At 34.0% G+C, this 16,114-nt stretch overlaps 1 protein-coding gene across 8 annotated transcripts in view; it reads right to left on the bottom strand.

The window, feature by feature from the left end:
• EHBP1 (EH domain binding protein 1) overlaps positions 1 to 16,114 on the bottom strand; it is a 403,255-nt gene that overhangs the window by 221,732 nt on the left and 165,409 nt on the right. For all 8 annotated transcript variants that reach the window (XM_012731519.1, XM_012731523.1, XM_004691438.2 and 5 more), the window contains exons 3-4: positions 11,205 to 11,262; positions 1,587 to 1,682 (exon numbers count right to left, since the gene is read on the bottom strand). In XM_012731519.1, coding sequence (XP_012586973.1) covers positions 1,587 to 1,682; positions 11,205 to 11,262 — 154 coding nt within the window. The remainder of the gene's footprint in view (positions 1 to 1,586; positions 1,683 to 11,204; positions 11,263 to 16,114) is intronic.

The raw sequence follows: 16,114 nt of genomic DNA, 5'->3' as shown, positions 1-16,114 counted from the left end.
AAAAAAAAGTTCAACATTCCTCATAATGAGAAAAATGCAAATTAAAACCAAAATGAGATACCACCAGTAAGAATAGCACATATTAAAAAAACTAGCAACTATTAATGTTGGGAAGGATGTGGTGACCTACACTTTAGGTGGGAATGCAAACTAGTCCAACCACTATAGAAAGCTGTATGGAGGATTCTCAGTCTACTAAAAATGGAACTACTATACGGCCCAGCAATTCCACTCCTAGGAATCTACACAAAGGACACAGAAACATGAATTCAAAATGATACCTGCACCTCTATGTTTATTGCAGCACTATTCACAATTAAGTAAGATATGGAAACAATACAAATGCCCAAAAATAGATGACCAGATAAAGAGATGTGGTACATATATACATTGGAATATTACTCAGCAATCAAAAAGATAAACTAATGCCATTCACAGCAACATGGATAGAACTTAAAGAGATTGTGCTCAGTGAAATAAGTCAGAAGGAAAAAGAATAACAACAGATGGTTTCACTTATAGGAGGAATATAGAGGATCATGGGGGAAAAAAATAACAAAAATAAACAGACAACTATAAATCAGTGACATTCTGCAGGGTAGAGGAAGAGAAAGGGATCAAAACTAGAATTGGAAGAGCACACGGAACTATAGTGATGGTGCCTAGAGCTAGAAACAACCTTAATAAACAAAACAGGAAAGAATGAGGTACATGTACATAGTGGAATACTATTTAGCTATTCCTCCTGTATTTGCAACAACATGGATGAACCTAAATGAAATAATGCTCACTGAAATAATTCATTCAGAAAAACAAAAAAAAATGATTTTACTCATATATGGTATGTAGATAAAAGAACTAAATGAATAAATAAAACAAAAGTAAGCTTTTGGCCTATAAGATCAAATAGTCATTACTAAAAGGGAAAGAGGTAAGAAAGGCAATTCACTAAGGGCAATGGTATGTATGGGGAACTATTACACACCTGAATCTTACATAATATTAAAATTCAATATTACTATAGTAAAATAAATACATAAACCAAAAACAAATCAAAAAAGACCAAAGAAGGTAGGTATATACACAGCTGTGTTTTTGGAACTGTACTTGAAATTACAGCTAAAGTTTTGCTTTTAGGTTATTGTATGCATAAAATATTAAAATCAATAAAATATCACATATCAACTTAAAGCTTATTTTCTTAAGTTTAACATCAAAATATTTATTGAATATTTATTTAAAAAACTGTCAATATTTAATAAGACTAACAAAATGAGACTAAGAACCAAGAATTTTACAAAACTAAGCTTCCACAGGAAAAGTACTTTAAAATTTTCTGTGGGTAAAATGTAGGAAATCAATTTTAAAAGTAGCCCTCATCTTAGTTATAACAAGTTCCAAGGCTTCCCAACTTTCTGGGATATTAGAGACAAAGAAATACCTTTACATTATAATAAATTGCTATTTACCTAAAAATAAAACACATTAGGTACCAGGTTGGATCCAAATGTACAGAACATAAATGCCAAAATACTCTGTGATTGAGAACCATGATTAATTCCATAATTTACAAAAATGAAACCTACCTTAAAAAGTGTCACAGTGATTTCAATGTTTTCAGGAACAGGCCACACTACAACACCACGGTATGGATTTTTTATTCCAGGTTGCCAGCTATGAGCCTATCAGAATAAAATATGAAATACAGGAAATAAAATGTTATTACAAACATATACTGACCCTATTTAATTCTCCATTCAGTCTGTAGTCTCTCTGAAACAAAAATGATTAGACAAATGAACCTTTGAAGCATTAAACTTGGGTCATGACAGTTGTATCACATGATAGACCATATTACCATGTGTAAGCCACACTTCACTACCTCTACTACCCAATATACACATGTACAAAAGAAAATGCACAAAATGAGGTGGCTCATATTTTTAAATGCTACTACTTTTGGTTGTATAAAATTTTTATTAGAAGTACTTTTAATTATATTTGTGATCTAGGAACTTAAAGACAAATTCATTCTTTAAAAGAGAAAATTAATTGTATACTTTGTTCTTCAGTTCATTTCCCACCAAACTGTAATGTAAATTTATCATAGTGTAACTCCAATTTACATATTTAAAGACATTACAATCTTTCCTTTCATGGCCAATCAAGCTTTTCTCTAGTCTCTTCAAACTCCCCATTATTATATTTTCATAGCCTCCCCATGCAATGGAAACATGGAGAAAAGACAGCAGAAAAGGCTTAGAGTATTTTTGTAATTCTTAATGAAAATTTGATGGTCAAAGAAGCAATACTACTTTAAAACGGTGTGAAGCTATCCTTACATCAAATTCAGTCTCAGATAAGGAAACTGAAGCAATTGAAGAGTAAATGGCTTGCCTGAACCCATACAGGTAGGAGAACCCACTCCATGATTTCCAAGTTCTAATTCCCTGTTTTACATGATAGTGAAGAAAATAGTCTTTTATTCCTAAAGTCTTAACATTGATGTGCATAACACTGAGATCAAAAGTGTTACAAGTAAGCACTGAATTTGGAGTCTATCTAACAAACTGAGCAGTTAGGAGATGGGGTTTCAGGTAATACTCTCAAGTACCTTAGTGCTGGTCCTTTACATATCATCTCTTTCAATCTCTAGTCTTGGGTCAGGGAGTGAACAAAAAATACAATCTGCTTCACAAAGTAAAAACTGAAGGGGGGAAAAAAAAGGCAATGGAATGATGCTAGTTCCCAAGTTGCTATCTTCTTAAAATTTTATCCAGTATCTTATCTAGCAGAGGGGTGCCGAGAAGGGTATGGGGGAGCAGGGGAGAACAGCCAAGTTAAAGCCCCTAGTTTTCTGATACTCCTTTTAGGGAGCTAAATTAGGATACCCAGTAATAGTATCAATAGTTCAGTTGAGCCTCATCAAAATGTTAGTGAAATATGATATACTAGGCAAAGAACAGAACCAGTAAATTCCTATGGAGAGAAAACTGGGAATTTATATTGTAGCAAACATGGAGAAAAAAAGTATTCCTATTTTTAAATAGCCCCCTACAACTTTTTCCTCAAACAAAATTAAAAAATGCGAAGCTAAAAAATATTGAAACCACTCCCAAAAAAAACACTGTGAGATTAAATAAACATCTAATTACACAAATTCAAGGTTATAGTATTTTTGGTTCTCAAAAACTTCACTCTGATGAGTTTTCTTTCAGCCTAATGGAAAGAATTTCCCTAGAAAATATTAACCCCAGGAGCACAGGTACAGCTACAGCTTTTTAGTTCCTTAATACAGGAGGGGAAGGCAGATTATTTGTTTGCTAGCTATTTAATACAGATAATGGTATAAAAAATTAGGCTGTATTATCCAGTTTCCTTATATAATATTTCTCGTTTCTCAATCACTTCACAGATCCACTGGATGGGTCAAAAGCAACATTTCTCAAATTGGGGTATTAGTGTTATAATATTCTTATTTTACACCTCACCTAAAAATCTTGTAACTAGGAACTAAACATAGAATAAGCACTCGCTTGTCATTTCTGATCATACACAATGAAAATATTTCACTAAAAATTTATATTTGTCACATAATTAAGTTGATCATCTACAGTTTGTAAAACTGAACACACCCATGTATTTAAGATGTGACACAGAAAGTTATCTTAGAGTTGTCAATACAAGTTCCATAGGCAAAGTAATGCAACTATATCCTCTCTTGATATGGCAATATAACATAAAGGCTTTTTCATTTATAGTTACAAAAGAATGAAGATAACAATGTCATCAAAAAGTTGGCAAGGGCATTCAAATTCTCATTTTCACAGGAAATCTCCCTTCTCTCAGCAAGCTTAAATTTCTAGTCTAAAAACATGATCTAGGACAACAGACTACTCTGCCACACTATTTTCAGTCTAACATAATTGCCTCTCTTCATATTATCACATATAGAAGTGAAAAATTATTTCAGCATGTACAAAACAAATAGTCTGACAAACCTTTATCATCTCATGACCTGAGAATATGTACAATATATAAGAAAATTACACATTGTAATTACCCAGACCAAGTATTTTCCCAAAAGAACTATTTAGCAATGAGTTCTTTGTATATATAGTTATAAAAATAGACATGTACCCAAAGAGAGGGAGCAATGAACTGAGAGCCTTAAACACTACAATGTGCCTTATTATTTTACTATCTAACCTAATATAGACCAAAATACCACTTACAAGTTTTAATCTGCCAATATTAAAAAAGAAGATATATTCAGAATCAAAAAGATAAATAGCTAATACAGATTTTTTAAAAAAAGAAAACTGCATAGCATAAATTCCAAATGAATGGTTAAAAGTAAAATCTAGATATTTTCTGTCAAAAGTTTCCAAATTTTTTTTTCCTAAATGATTTGCTGGATTTAACAGCAAATAATAAATATTTTTAAATGAAAAATGTCAGAAAATAGCTGTCATTTAGAAGAAAAAATGGTTCTTTTCTATGTAACTGATGGTTAATTTAAAAAAACTAATAGGAGGCCCTCCCTGGTAGCACAGCGCGTTAAAGCACAGCACGTTAACGCACAGCACTGAGACTCTAAAGCCACTTCCACATGAGTTCGATTCCCGCCTGTCCTGGAGGTGACCACATGGCGTGGCAGACCTCTCCTGACCCGCCCGCTGCTCCCCTCAGCAGTGTACTTCGTTGATCTGCCTGTTCTGTTCCCCACTCTGTCTCTGATGAAGCCTCTCACCGCCCCTGAGCCTCTGGCCTGTACCCCAGTTCTGTATGCACAAATAAGTAAATCTTTAAAAAAAAAAAAAAAAAAGCTAATAGGAAAAAACAAGCACTTCTATCTTCCTACGAGCATTATTCACAATAGTCAAGACATGAAATTAACCTAGTACCCAGCAAACAAATAGTTAAAGAAAATGTGAAACAGATGCTCAACTATTAAAAATACTACTCAACTATTAAAAAAGCTGAAAAGGTGATTTTGAGGGTCAAATGGTTAGATCTTGAGGTGATTATGCTAAGTAAAATAAGCCAAAAAGTAAAAGACAATTACCAGATGGCTTCACTCATCTTCAGACTACAAGTAACCAAAAGAAAACTAACTAACAAAACACAACAAAAATAATTACAAGACTCTGAAAATTATAATGGTTACCAAAGGGGAAAAGAGTAGGGAAAAATGAATGGGGGGATAAATCAAAATATATAGGCACTTGAACTTTGGTAGAAGGTAAATGAAGCATGTCACACATGTTTAAGTGTGAAGTTGCCCTCCCAAAATTACATAGTCACATAAAGAAATGGCAAATTTACAAAACTTGAGTAAAAAAATTAGAATTAAATAAAATATAACAAGTAAAATCTAAAAAATAGTTGGAAACATCATGCCTTTTGCAGCAACATGGATAGAGCTGGAAGGGATCATGCTCATGCTTAGTGAAACAAACTAGAAAGAAAAAGAATGGTTTCACTCATAGCGGGAATGCAAGGGAACAGAGGGTAAAACAATAAAGTAAAAATAAAAAACAACAAACAAATACAAACCAGAGACATTTTATGGGGGTGGAGAGGAGAATAGGATCAAAACTGGGGTGGGGTAAAGCACACAGGACTATGGTGGTGATGGCATATGAGTGAATTAGTAGCGGGAAGTTCACAGGGATTATAAAGAAGATGAAAAAATGCACAAAAATGAAGAATGATGTAAAATAATAATAATAATAATAATAATAAATACATTAAAATTAAAAAAAAAAGACTGTTACAGGGTCATTGTGAGAAGTATAGAAACAAAACACTTCAATACAAATTTAAAAACAAAGTGAAATTCCGCTTTTCTACTTGTGTTCAAGTTCACTGTGACAGCCAGAGTGAAATTCCATTTGATAAAACATTTAATGAACACACACACACACAAATTAATTAGAAACAAGATTTATTTTTTAAGCTACAATCTCAACCAAAGTTTCAATGGTATTCTTTAAAGAAATAGAGCAAACAATACAGAAGACCCTGAACAAATAGAACAATCCTTACACACACACAAAAAAAAACAATAGAGGAATCAACTCCCGGCTTCAAAAAATACTGTAAAGTTATAGTATCAAAGTAGTACGGTATTGGAATAAAAAGAGATCACAGAGATAAATGAAGTAGAATCAAGAGCTCAAACAGATCCAATCTTACAGTTAATTTATAACAGAAGAGTCGAGTATACAATGGGAAAGGAAAGTTTCAACAAGCAATAATGGGAAAACTGGCCAGTCAGTAAAAGAATTAAAGTAGACTACAACCTGATATCAAACACAAAAATCAAAATGGATTTAGACTGAGATGTAGGACCTGCAATATTAAATAAATTGAAGAAAACATAGTTAAAACACTCAGTGACTTCCACTGTTTTCTTTGGGGACTCAAGGAAACAAAAGCAAAAATAAATAAATGGGACTATATAATTTAAAAAACTTCTGCACAGCAAAAAGGGAAGAGAAGGAAGGGAAGAAAACTGTCATCAAATGACAAGACACCCTACTGAGTAATGGAAAATATTTGCACATCATTCATTTGACAAGAGGCTGATTATCTACATAAAAACACTTATTTGAGGGAATACATGCACTCCTATGTTCACTGCAGCACTACCTACAATAGCCGAGTTATTCAAATGCCCAGTTGATGAATATAAGATGCAGTGTATATATACACAATGGAATACTACTCAGCTATTAAAAAAAATGAAATCTTATCAATTTCCACAGCATGGATGAACTGGAGGGAATTAAGTGAAGTAAGTCAGAAAAAGACAAATACCAGATGATTTCTCTTATATGTTAATATAAAAGAACACAATAGGAAGCAATATGGGTGTGGACTCAATGAACTATTATGGAAAATTATCTGTGCTTTGGTGATGGGTGTGGTGTAGTGACAGATATGTGAAGATAAGAACCTATTATCTCTAATCATATACAGTGTTGTAAAGCAAAAAGTCCCTCCTCACACACAAGATAATTTAGAAAGCTAAAAAGATAAAAATAGAAAAAAAGTAAAGCAAAGAAATAGAAAAAACTAAACCAAACCCTTAAAATCTGACTACAAACTTGAAGCTAAAAAGGAAGAGGAGGCCCACAGACTGTAAGAGGATTATGTGTGCTTTGGTGGAGGACATGGTATGGTAACATGTATCTGCAGAGGTATGAACTTATATACAGCATTGTAAGCCAATGTTAATCCTTCAAAAAATAATATGATTAAAAAAAGAATTAAAAAATGTCAGAGATCTCGTTTCTCAAACGAGATCTTTTTAAAAAAGTTTTGTTTATCCAGGCCCTCCCTGGTGGCACAGCAGGTTAAAGCACAACACTAAGAAGCTAAAGCTACTTCAGCATGAGTTTGACCCCTAGCCCTGGAGGCTACCCACATGGCATGACAGACCTCTCCTGACGCACCCACTGCTTCCCTCAGCAGTGTACTTTGTCAGTGGGCCTGTTCTGCTCCCCAATCTGCCTCTGGTGAATCCTCTCACTGCCTCTGCACCTCTGGCCTGTACCCCAGTTCTGCATGCATAAATAAAATAAATCTTAAAAATTTTTTTTATTTATCTTTTGAAATAAACAAAACTATAATCATTAATCTCATAATGTCTAGAACTGGTTTTTACATCCTTACTAGCTGTTACATACAGTTTCATATATGCATGAACATACTGTATATATGCCGGTATAAGCTTAACGCATTGTAGATTCTCATAGACTTTTCAAAAGAAGTACATCTATATTTCAAGAGATGATAAGAAAGTGTCCAGAAGTGATCTGAAGTATTGAGCACCACACTGGACAAATCCAAGAATGCCTTTTTAATCGACTTAGTAGTTATCTGACTGACTTTAAAAATGTAATTAAATAAAAAATTGTATTTAACTTCAAATATGGGTGTTCTGCATACCTGAGGGGAGAAATCCTACACTGTTAAAAATTAAAAACAAGCTAAGGAAAAACATCTCATTAAAAAATTAATTTGAGGGCCCTCCCTGGTGGCGCAGCGGGTTAAAGCACTGCACTGAGAAGCTAAAAAGCCACTTCCGGATGAGTTCAATTCCCGCCTGCCCCGGAGGAGACCACATGGCGTGGCAGACCTCTCCTGGCCCGCCCGCTGCTCCCCTCAGCAGTGTACTTCGTCGATCTGCCTGTTCTGCTCCCCGCTCTGTCTCTGGTGAAGCCTCTCACCGCCCCTGAGCCTCTGGCCTGTACCCCAGTTCTGTATGTACAAATAAATAAATCTTTAAAAAAAATTAATTTGAAAACTGTGGGTATTGTAAATAGGCTTATAATCTAAATTACTTCACTATATTTCATCTTTTGGATGGAAAATTGATCTCTAATTATTAAGAGGGGAAAATCACTTTCTGCTGTAGTATAAAGCATTTAGGATCTATTTCAATGCTGATGGTTATGGTCATATTCATCTACTACAGTGGGTGGTCATACACTGTCCTTTCCACAACACACAAGGAAAATGATATAGGTCCCTAAATCTACTATATATTAACAACCCCCTCTCATATGTAAACATATAAGAAAATGTTCTGGGTCCAAAATATAATGCCTCAAAACTATAAATGTATACTTTGAAAATACCATTAATGATCTGAAGAAACCAGCCCTTTCCTTTATAATGAGTGAGAATACTTTGAAAATGGGGACTGCCATTATAATAAAACAATTATAATAAATTTAAAAAAAATTAACAGGCAACTATAAATCAGAGATACTCTGCAGGGAAGGAGGAGGAAGAGGAAAGGGACCAAAACAGGGGAGGGGAGAGCACAAAGGACTATGGTGATGGTGCATGGGTGAATTGGTGGTGGCAATTTTATAGAGACTATACCTGAGAGGAGAAAGCATACACTGTATAAAAATGAAGAATGATGTAAAATATATACATATACATGTGCATATATATATATAGAATTAAAAAAAAATTTAATTTCAGATAAATAACAAGAAGTTTTCTATATAAGACATATGTTAAAACATTTTTACTTATCTGAAAATCAAGGGGGAAAAAAGACTAAAAAGGACTTTCAAAGTTGTCAGTTTCCAATTTTGGGGGAGGGGGACTATCACTGGAATTAAGCAAGAACTCTAAAGGGTATGCCAAAGGGAAACCTAGGAAGAAGCAATTCTTTACTTGAAAAACATTCACTTATCCTATGTTGTAAATTCTTTCATAAAGAAAATCACCATTGAAAGGTAAGATGGGCATGACTCATGACTCAGAATCCACAATGAAGCTCCTAATAAAAACGAAAGTTTGGAATGAGTTCCTTAGAATTTCTCAACACTGAAACTGCCTCAACAATAAATTGTTTAAAGGAACAAGTGTATGATCTATTTAAATAAGATTTGAATCATTTGGTAGAATACAAAAGAATCATCTATAGGTGGGGAAAAAAGACAAAATAAAATCTAGTAAAGAATGAAAACTACCATCTTTTCAAAACAACTCTATTTTATCTAAAAAGTTGACTATAACTGCCAACCTAGTTGCAATCTTCTGGTATAACCACTACATTTCCAGTCAGAACTTGCAAAAAGTTTTCTGGAATTATGTCATGAATTGTATTTTAGACACAAAAGAAAGTGATAAATGATGGTATTGTGATTAATCTTTCTACATTTATCTATGATATTTACTGCACAGTGTAATTACCAAATTTCATGGAGTATAGGGAGCAAAATTTGCCTCAGTATTTCAATTCAAAGAAATTGTAATTCAAGTGCTAACACAGTAAGTCTGTTGTTTAATTTATCACATTTGTTAATTTTCTTCATTTTACCTAAAGTAAATCATTTTTAGTAATATATTGTGACAGTCCTTATAATTATAGGAAATAAACAAGTCGTTAGAACTTATTTCCCAAGTTTCTGATTCAGAATCTTAAACCAAGAGAAGTAAAAGAAACCAGCTAAGATCTATAGCTTAACGTTCACAGGCCATATAATTTTGGATTTCCCACTTAATCTCTGTGAGATGCAGCACCCTTTGATGTAAAATAAGGAGATTAGACTAGGGCAGTCATTATTAAAGTTTGATCTGGGGGAATTCCTTGAGATCCTATCAAGGGCACTCAAGGTCAAAACTGTTTCTGTAATACTAAGGTTAGCTTGCCTTTTTCATTTTCAAGAGTCTATAGTTTTCCAGTGACCGACAGTTTTGCAAACTAAAAACACAAAAGGAGAAGTGTGACTCTAGCACTCTTCTATAAAGCCAGACATGAAATAAATTTGCTAAAACATAAAACAATGCTAGTCCTCCCACCAATATACACAACCACATAAATAAACCTCAAAAACATTGCACTGAGCAAAAGAAACCAGACATGAAAAGTTCCATTTACAGAATTCAAGAACAGGCTAAAATAGTTTGTAGTGGTAGAAAATCATAACAGTGGTTAGCTCTAAAAGTATGTACTAATCAAAACCATGAAATTGTATATTAAGCTATGTTACATAGTACACAAATTATAGTTCAATAAAAAACAGAGAAAAACCCTTTATAAAAATTTTAGTTTCTGAAATTTCATTTTATTTTAATTTAAAATAAAGAAATGTTTCTTTATACAAGTCTATATTGGGGGAGGATTAATATCCAATAGACATTATTTGCAGTTATTATGTGCTTATTAAGATGTTCTTATACAGAATGGAATTTTTAAAATATCTTTGGAATTGTGATCATTGTTTTAAATTCTGTTCTACACTGACAGATAAAGCTTAAAAATCTGTGAAAAGATCAGCTCCTCTCTTTTGCAATCCAGCAATGCAAAATAATGGATCCATTATTCCATAAGTATGTCCTAATTCTGGAAAATGAATTAAGTAATTCTATTTTATAACTGCAATTTTTATATATGGTACCTATTTAATCATTACTTTATGATACCTTAGTACAGAGAAGTTAAATTATGTTATTCAAGGCTTCCACATTTAAAATCAAAACTCAAGTATCTGGCTCCCATTTCAAGAACTGCAGCAACATTTCAGATTAAATAACTCAAATAGAAATCAGAAGTAACCCAAAACATCAAATATCACTTTAAAACTATAGTGGGTATATAACTGCTTAAAAATTTGACTAAAAATTAAACTTAACATTTGACTAAAAAAAACATTTTAAGATACACTAACCTTGGAAGACTTTCTTCGGCTTCTTCTTGTCCAAACTACCACCAGTTTATCTGGTTGCCTGCCAAAAAGGAGAAAGATTAAATATAACTTATTTTAAATAAAATTTAGTTCCAGTACTTTTAAAAAAGACAAAAATGTCATCTGCTTTAGAATACAGAGAGCAGTTACTCTTACAATAAAGCTCTATAAGTTAATCAAAATAGTAGATGTGATTTAAGTTAAATTATTATTATTATTCCACCCAGGTTTTTCTAAAAATACTTTATAAATCAATCGCTGGGAAAAGTAAAATGCTTAAAGTTGGTGATGATTTTTTTTTAAAAATCACACATTTATCATCTCCAAAAAATTAGTACTATGCTTCTAGCACATTATCTACATTAATTCAGAGAAAAGAAGCATTAGGATGACATTTCTGAAATAATTTAAATCTAGAAGTTAAACTACTTATGAGTCGCTATGTATTATGAGCATCATTTACAGTTTTTGAAACACTTATAATCAATACTTTCAACGATCTTTATAAAAATAATACAATATGAAAAAAGGACAAATATATAATATTAATTCTATGATATATGATAAAAACCTGGCAAAATTAAATAATTAATTAAAAGTTATGGCAGACCCAAAGTGAAACATGGGTCTTCTACTCAGCCTTCTTTAGCTTCTATTAATAGAGATTACAAAGACAGAAACCAATACAAACAAAATAAACCAATCATACATTTTCAGCTCATATACCTAAGATCTCTTCAATGCTTAGGGAAAACATTCAGACTATAGTTATCAGTTACTTAAAGTTTCATTGTTTTAAATTGTAGGTACAAATAGTTTAACCAAGAAATGAAATATATAGTGATTTTTAGTGCCCTTCACTACTTTCTATGTCACCATTTTACTCTGGAATCCCTCACTATCAACGAAAGACCTGCCCTCCTATTTATTTCAATGCAAACATATATACATGTACACACAAATGAAGGACGTAAATCATAAAGTCCTAACCCTGTAATTCACTTACAAACCGGTCCAGTAAAGAATATCACTGAAAAAATTACCCCCAAAAATAAAGTGATACAACTATTTTAGAAGAAAATATGAGGCAATGAAGATAGATTAAGACATACATACATACAGTTAACAGAAAGTCCTGCAGTTTAGAACAGTGGGAATCATAAAGGAAATATTGAAGAGATAAGGCTATGAATATTTCAGATCTATAGTCAGACAGAGGCCTTAGAAAATACACATAAACAAAGAGAATAAAGGTATATATACATGCCATGAAACTGAACTACAGCATAGCAAGAATATAGAGAAAAAATGGTAAAAGAAATGACAAGTTACCAAAAAATTGATAAATTCAATAATACCAATGTAGGGAAGAAAAATGTTCTTCTCCTCCCCCTTCTAAGTTCTTTTAGCTGGTCTCTAATTAAATTGACACAAGACAGACTGAGAAGAGAAGAAACATTGAATCTTATGGAGAGGGAGGTCCCATGAATAGGAGATGTGCCAGTGAATAAAAGCAGCCCATACAAATATCTTTGGACAAAGAAACAATAAATTTGTGAAAATTGATAAGACTAAAAAAAAAACCCCTTTATTTAGAAAAAAATTAAGCAGTTTGTTTACATAACTTTCTAAGTCCTGAATTTCCTACTTCTGGTAATAAGGATGTCTTTACCACTAGACAGAGGGAGGAAGCTTTCATAATGGAGATAAGTTTCAGGACAAAAAGAAGAGTCGTAATATTTCTCTCACATCAGTCATTTTTTAAGTCACTTAATACAAAATAATCACTGTGCTTTGTTGTGCTGTTTTGGCATATTCTGGTTCTCCATCCCAGAATAAACTTAGTTCCCAAGTGTCAGTCCTTACAGACAATTATAATCTAAAACCAATAAAGGCTTTGGCAAGTCTTCTCAAAGTGAGGTGTTAGGAGCAGTAGCCAGATGCAGGAGTGCAAAATTACAGATGAAATTGAATAAAGTTTCTATGATTCATCAGTGTTAACTAAAGCATATGTGCAAAAGGAGAAACAAAACCTTGTTCCACACAGAGATGTAAACTGTCGTTTGTTCTAATGCCAGTGAAGATGGGAAGTAGTATGACAATGGGATGGATGAAGCTGTGAAGAAGGTATGATCAAACGATGGCAGCCTAGCAAAAGAAACACTGAGTAGCCCATAGACGTAGGCCATGTTGCTTGAAAGTGTTAAGGGGAATGATGTCCTAAAGGAACTCTGCCATCTTATGGACTCCACCCCCCACTCCAGCTTTCTGGACCCTACACATTACTCCAGTGTTTTGAAACTTCCAGGGAGAGAACTGCAGGACCCCAGGGCGGAGCTAGCAGGAATGGATTCTGGGACATTTGGGGGGATAAATAGGGCCCAACTGCATCTTACGCGCGCTCGCTCTGGCTCGCTTGCTTAGGAAGCAGCTCTGCAGACCGCTTAACTTGGTGTTCATAAGGTATTGCAATTACTTTGTTTTTGTATCCCCGCCCTCTTTCCCTGTGTTGTTTCCTATTCCTTTCCCCTTTTGTAAATAAACCCGTTATTGACCCTTTTTTGTGTACCTGCAGTTGTGAGCGCACGGGTGAGGCCCCACAGACAGGCGGCCCAGTCCACTCTGGGCTACCCTGTAACAAAAGGACTCGTGACTTGCTGGAACCTTTTACCTAGATTACCACACTAAACTTTTCATTATGTTCTCATCTTCACATCTCCAGCCAAATCTCAATGTTAACAACTGTATTTCTACAAGACTTCTTTAAAAAAGCTATAAAATCTTACACCTTTTCCTTGTTTATGTCCCACCCAGACAGGGCTCTCATTACAGTAAAAGCCACACTGATTGTACTACAAACTGACACTGCAATTAAATTTGATAGATGCACCAAAGACCAGTATTCATTTTATTCCTAAACAGTACTCCATTTTATTTTAGTTCAAATTTAAACTTTATAAAACATTTTTTCTTAAGTGCCTTTAAACAATACCACAATGTATGAATTACTAGAGTCTAACATAGACTCTAACATAGCTGACCAGCTTTACTATTTAAGATGAGTTATCTGGAGCTTGTCTGCATTTGACCCAATGATATCTGGGCATGCAAGATAGCTTCCATATTTCTCAGTGTGGTTTTATACAGCATTTCAAAACCTAATTTTGATCTACCTTTCTAGCTGGATAATCTACAAATATCTCATAGGCATCTTGCTTTCCAACTAATCCCTAAACACATATTCCTTCAATTTCTTCATCTCTTTACATGTTATAACCTATTTTAAAGTCTTCCTCTTTTCTTTTTTTACCTGAAAATTCTTAACTCATCACTTTTCCTATGAAAACTTGACCACTTAAAATTTTCTTCCTAAGAGATGAGGGATAAGAGATGTCCCAAGCTTCAGGCAGAACTAACTGTTCCTTCTATTTTGTTTCCAATTATATACTTGACATGACTTTAATATTCCATATACCCATATTGTATTACTTGTTTTCATTTCTATTGCTTCCACTACACCACACTTATAGTACTACAAAGTGGCACTGCAATTAAATTTAAAAGAGGCATCCTTATCACTCATAGCTTATTTGTGCATTTGTAACAACTAATTAGGAATCTTGTACAAAGTTGAGTCCAGTACACATTTACTACTGAATGAACCATAAGTTACATCCAGGAATTCCCAACTAATTAATTATAATTGATGAGGCCTAACTAAATCCAACACCTCTAATAAATATATTCTCTCTGCAGCTTGAGTTTTGCAGGAATCCTTACCTTGGCTACCTTGGGAAGCTGTTTCCTTTCGGTACAAAATACTGATGCCTGGCCCTCCCTGGTGGCGCAGCGGGTTAAAGCACAGCACTGAGAAGCTAAAGCCACTTCTGCATGAGTTCGATTCCCACCTGCCCCGGCGCTGCAGGCCTCTCCTGACCCACCCCCTGCTCCCCTCAGCAGTGTACTTCACCCGATTCGCCTGTTCTGCTCCCCTGTCTGTCTCTGGTGAAGCCTCTCACCACCCCTGAGCCTCTGGCTTGTACCACAGTTCTGTATGCACAAATAAATAAATCTTTAAAAAAAAAAATACTGATGCCTAAGTTCCAACCCCAGAGAATGTGCAGATACTTAATTCCAAAGGTGATTCCAATGTCAGCCAAAGTTGAAAATATCTGTTTTACAGGAACAGTAGTATTAACATTCCCTACGACTAGTAAAGCATTAGTTTTGATGGTGGTGCAAGTGTCTCCCCTCTTCAACATCATCCTTTACCATCTGCATTGCTGCCTCTTTCTAACTCAGCTTCTCAGCACCTTCCTCCCCACAACCCAATCTGATCTCAGCACATCAGAATAGGGAAGCATTTTACTATAAAAAAATCAGAAAGGTCTGTTAACCTATCTGGCAGAAGTTTCAAGAAAATTTCAAGAACAAAAATAACTTGACAATGATCCCAGACAAGGTAAAACTTTTTCTGGTTGTAAATCATATTCCATTTTTTAAACATCTTCACTAGATATCAGTCCAACTTTACCATGTGTAAGGGTCAAAATGAGGAAGGGTTCTAAAGTAAAGAACTATGGAGAGTTACTGTTCTCAAGAGAAGAGTACCCATAATCATGCAAATAGTTGACCACAATAAATATTTTAAGCATCTGTGCTGAACTAGAAAAGAACCATTAAATATTTACTTATGTGATCCCAAGAGGCCAGGGACAGAACAATTGTGAGAATTCTATCAAACTACTGAAGAACTTTTAATAACATGACTTTCTGTCTGTCAAAAAATGTCCAAGCACATCTTTAAAGACAGAGCACCCAACGCCACAATAGTGAAGGCAAAGATAAATAGATGGGACTACATCAAGTTAAAGAGCTTCTGTACAGCAAAA

The sequence above is a fragment of the Condylura cristata genome, unplaced genomic scaffold (genome assembly GCF_000260355.1).
Source record: "Condylura cristata isolate star-nosed mole 26May11 unplaced genomic scaffold, ConCri1.0 scaffold00031, whole genome shotgun sequence".
Taxonomy (NCBI): Eukaryota; Metazoa; Chordata; class Mammalia; order Eulipotyphla; family Talpidae; genus Condylura; species Condylura cristata.
Note: the sequence above shows the minus strand (reverse complement) of the source record. Positions and strands in the feature narration are given on the sequence as shown.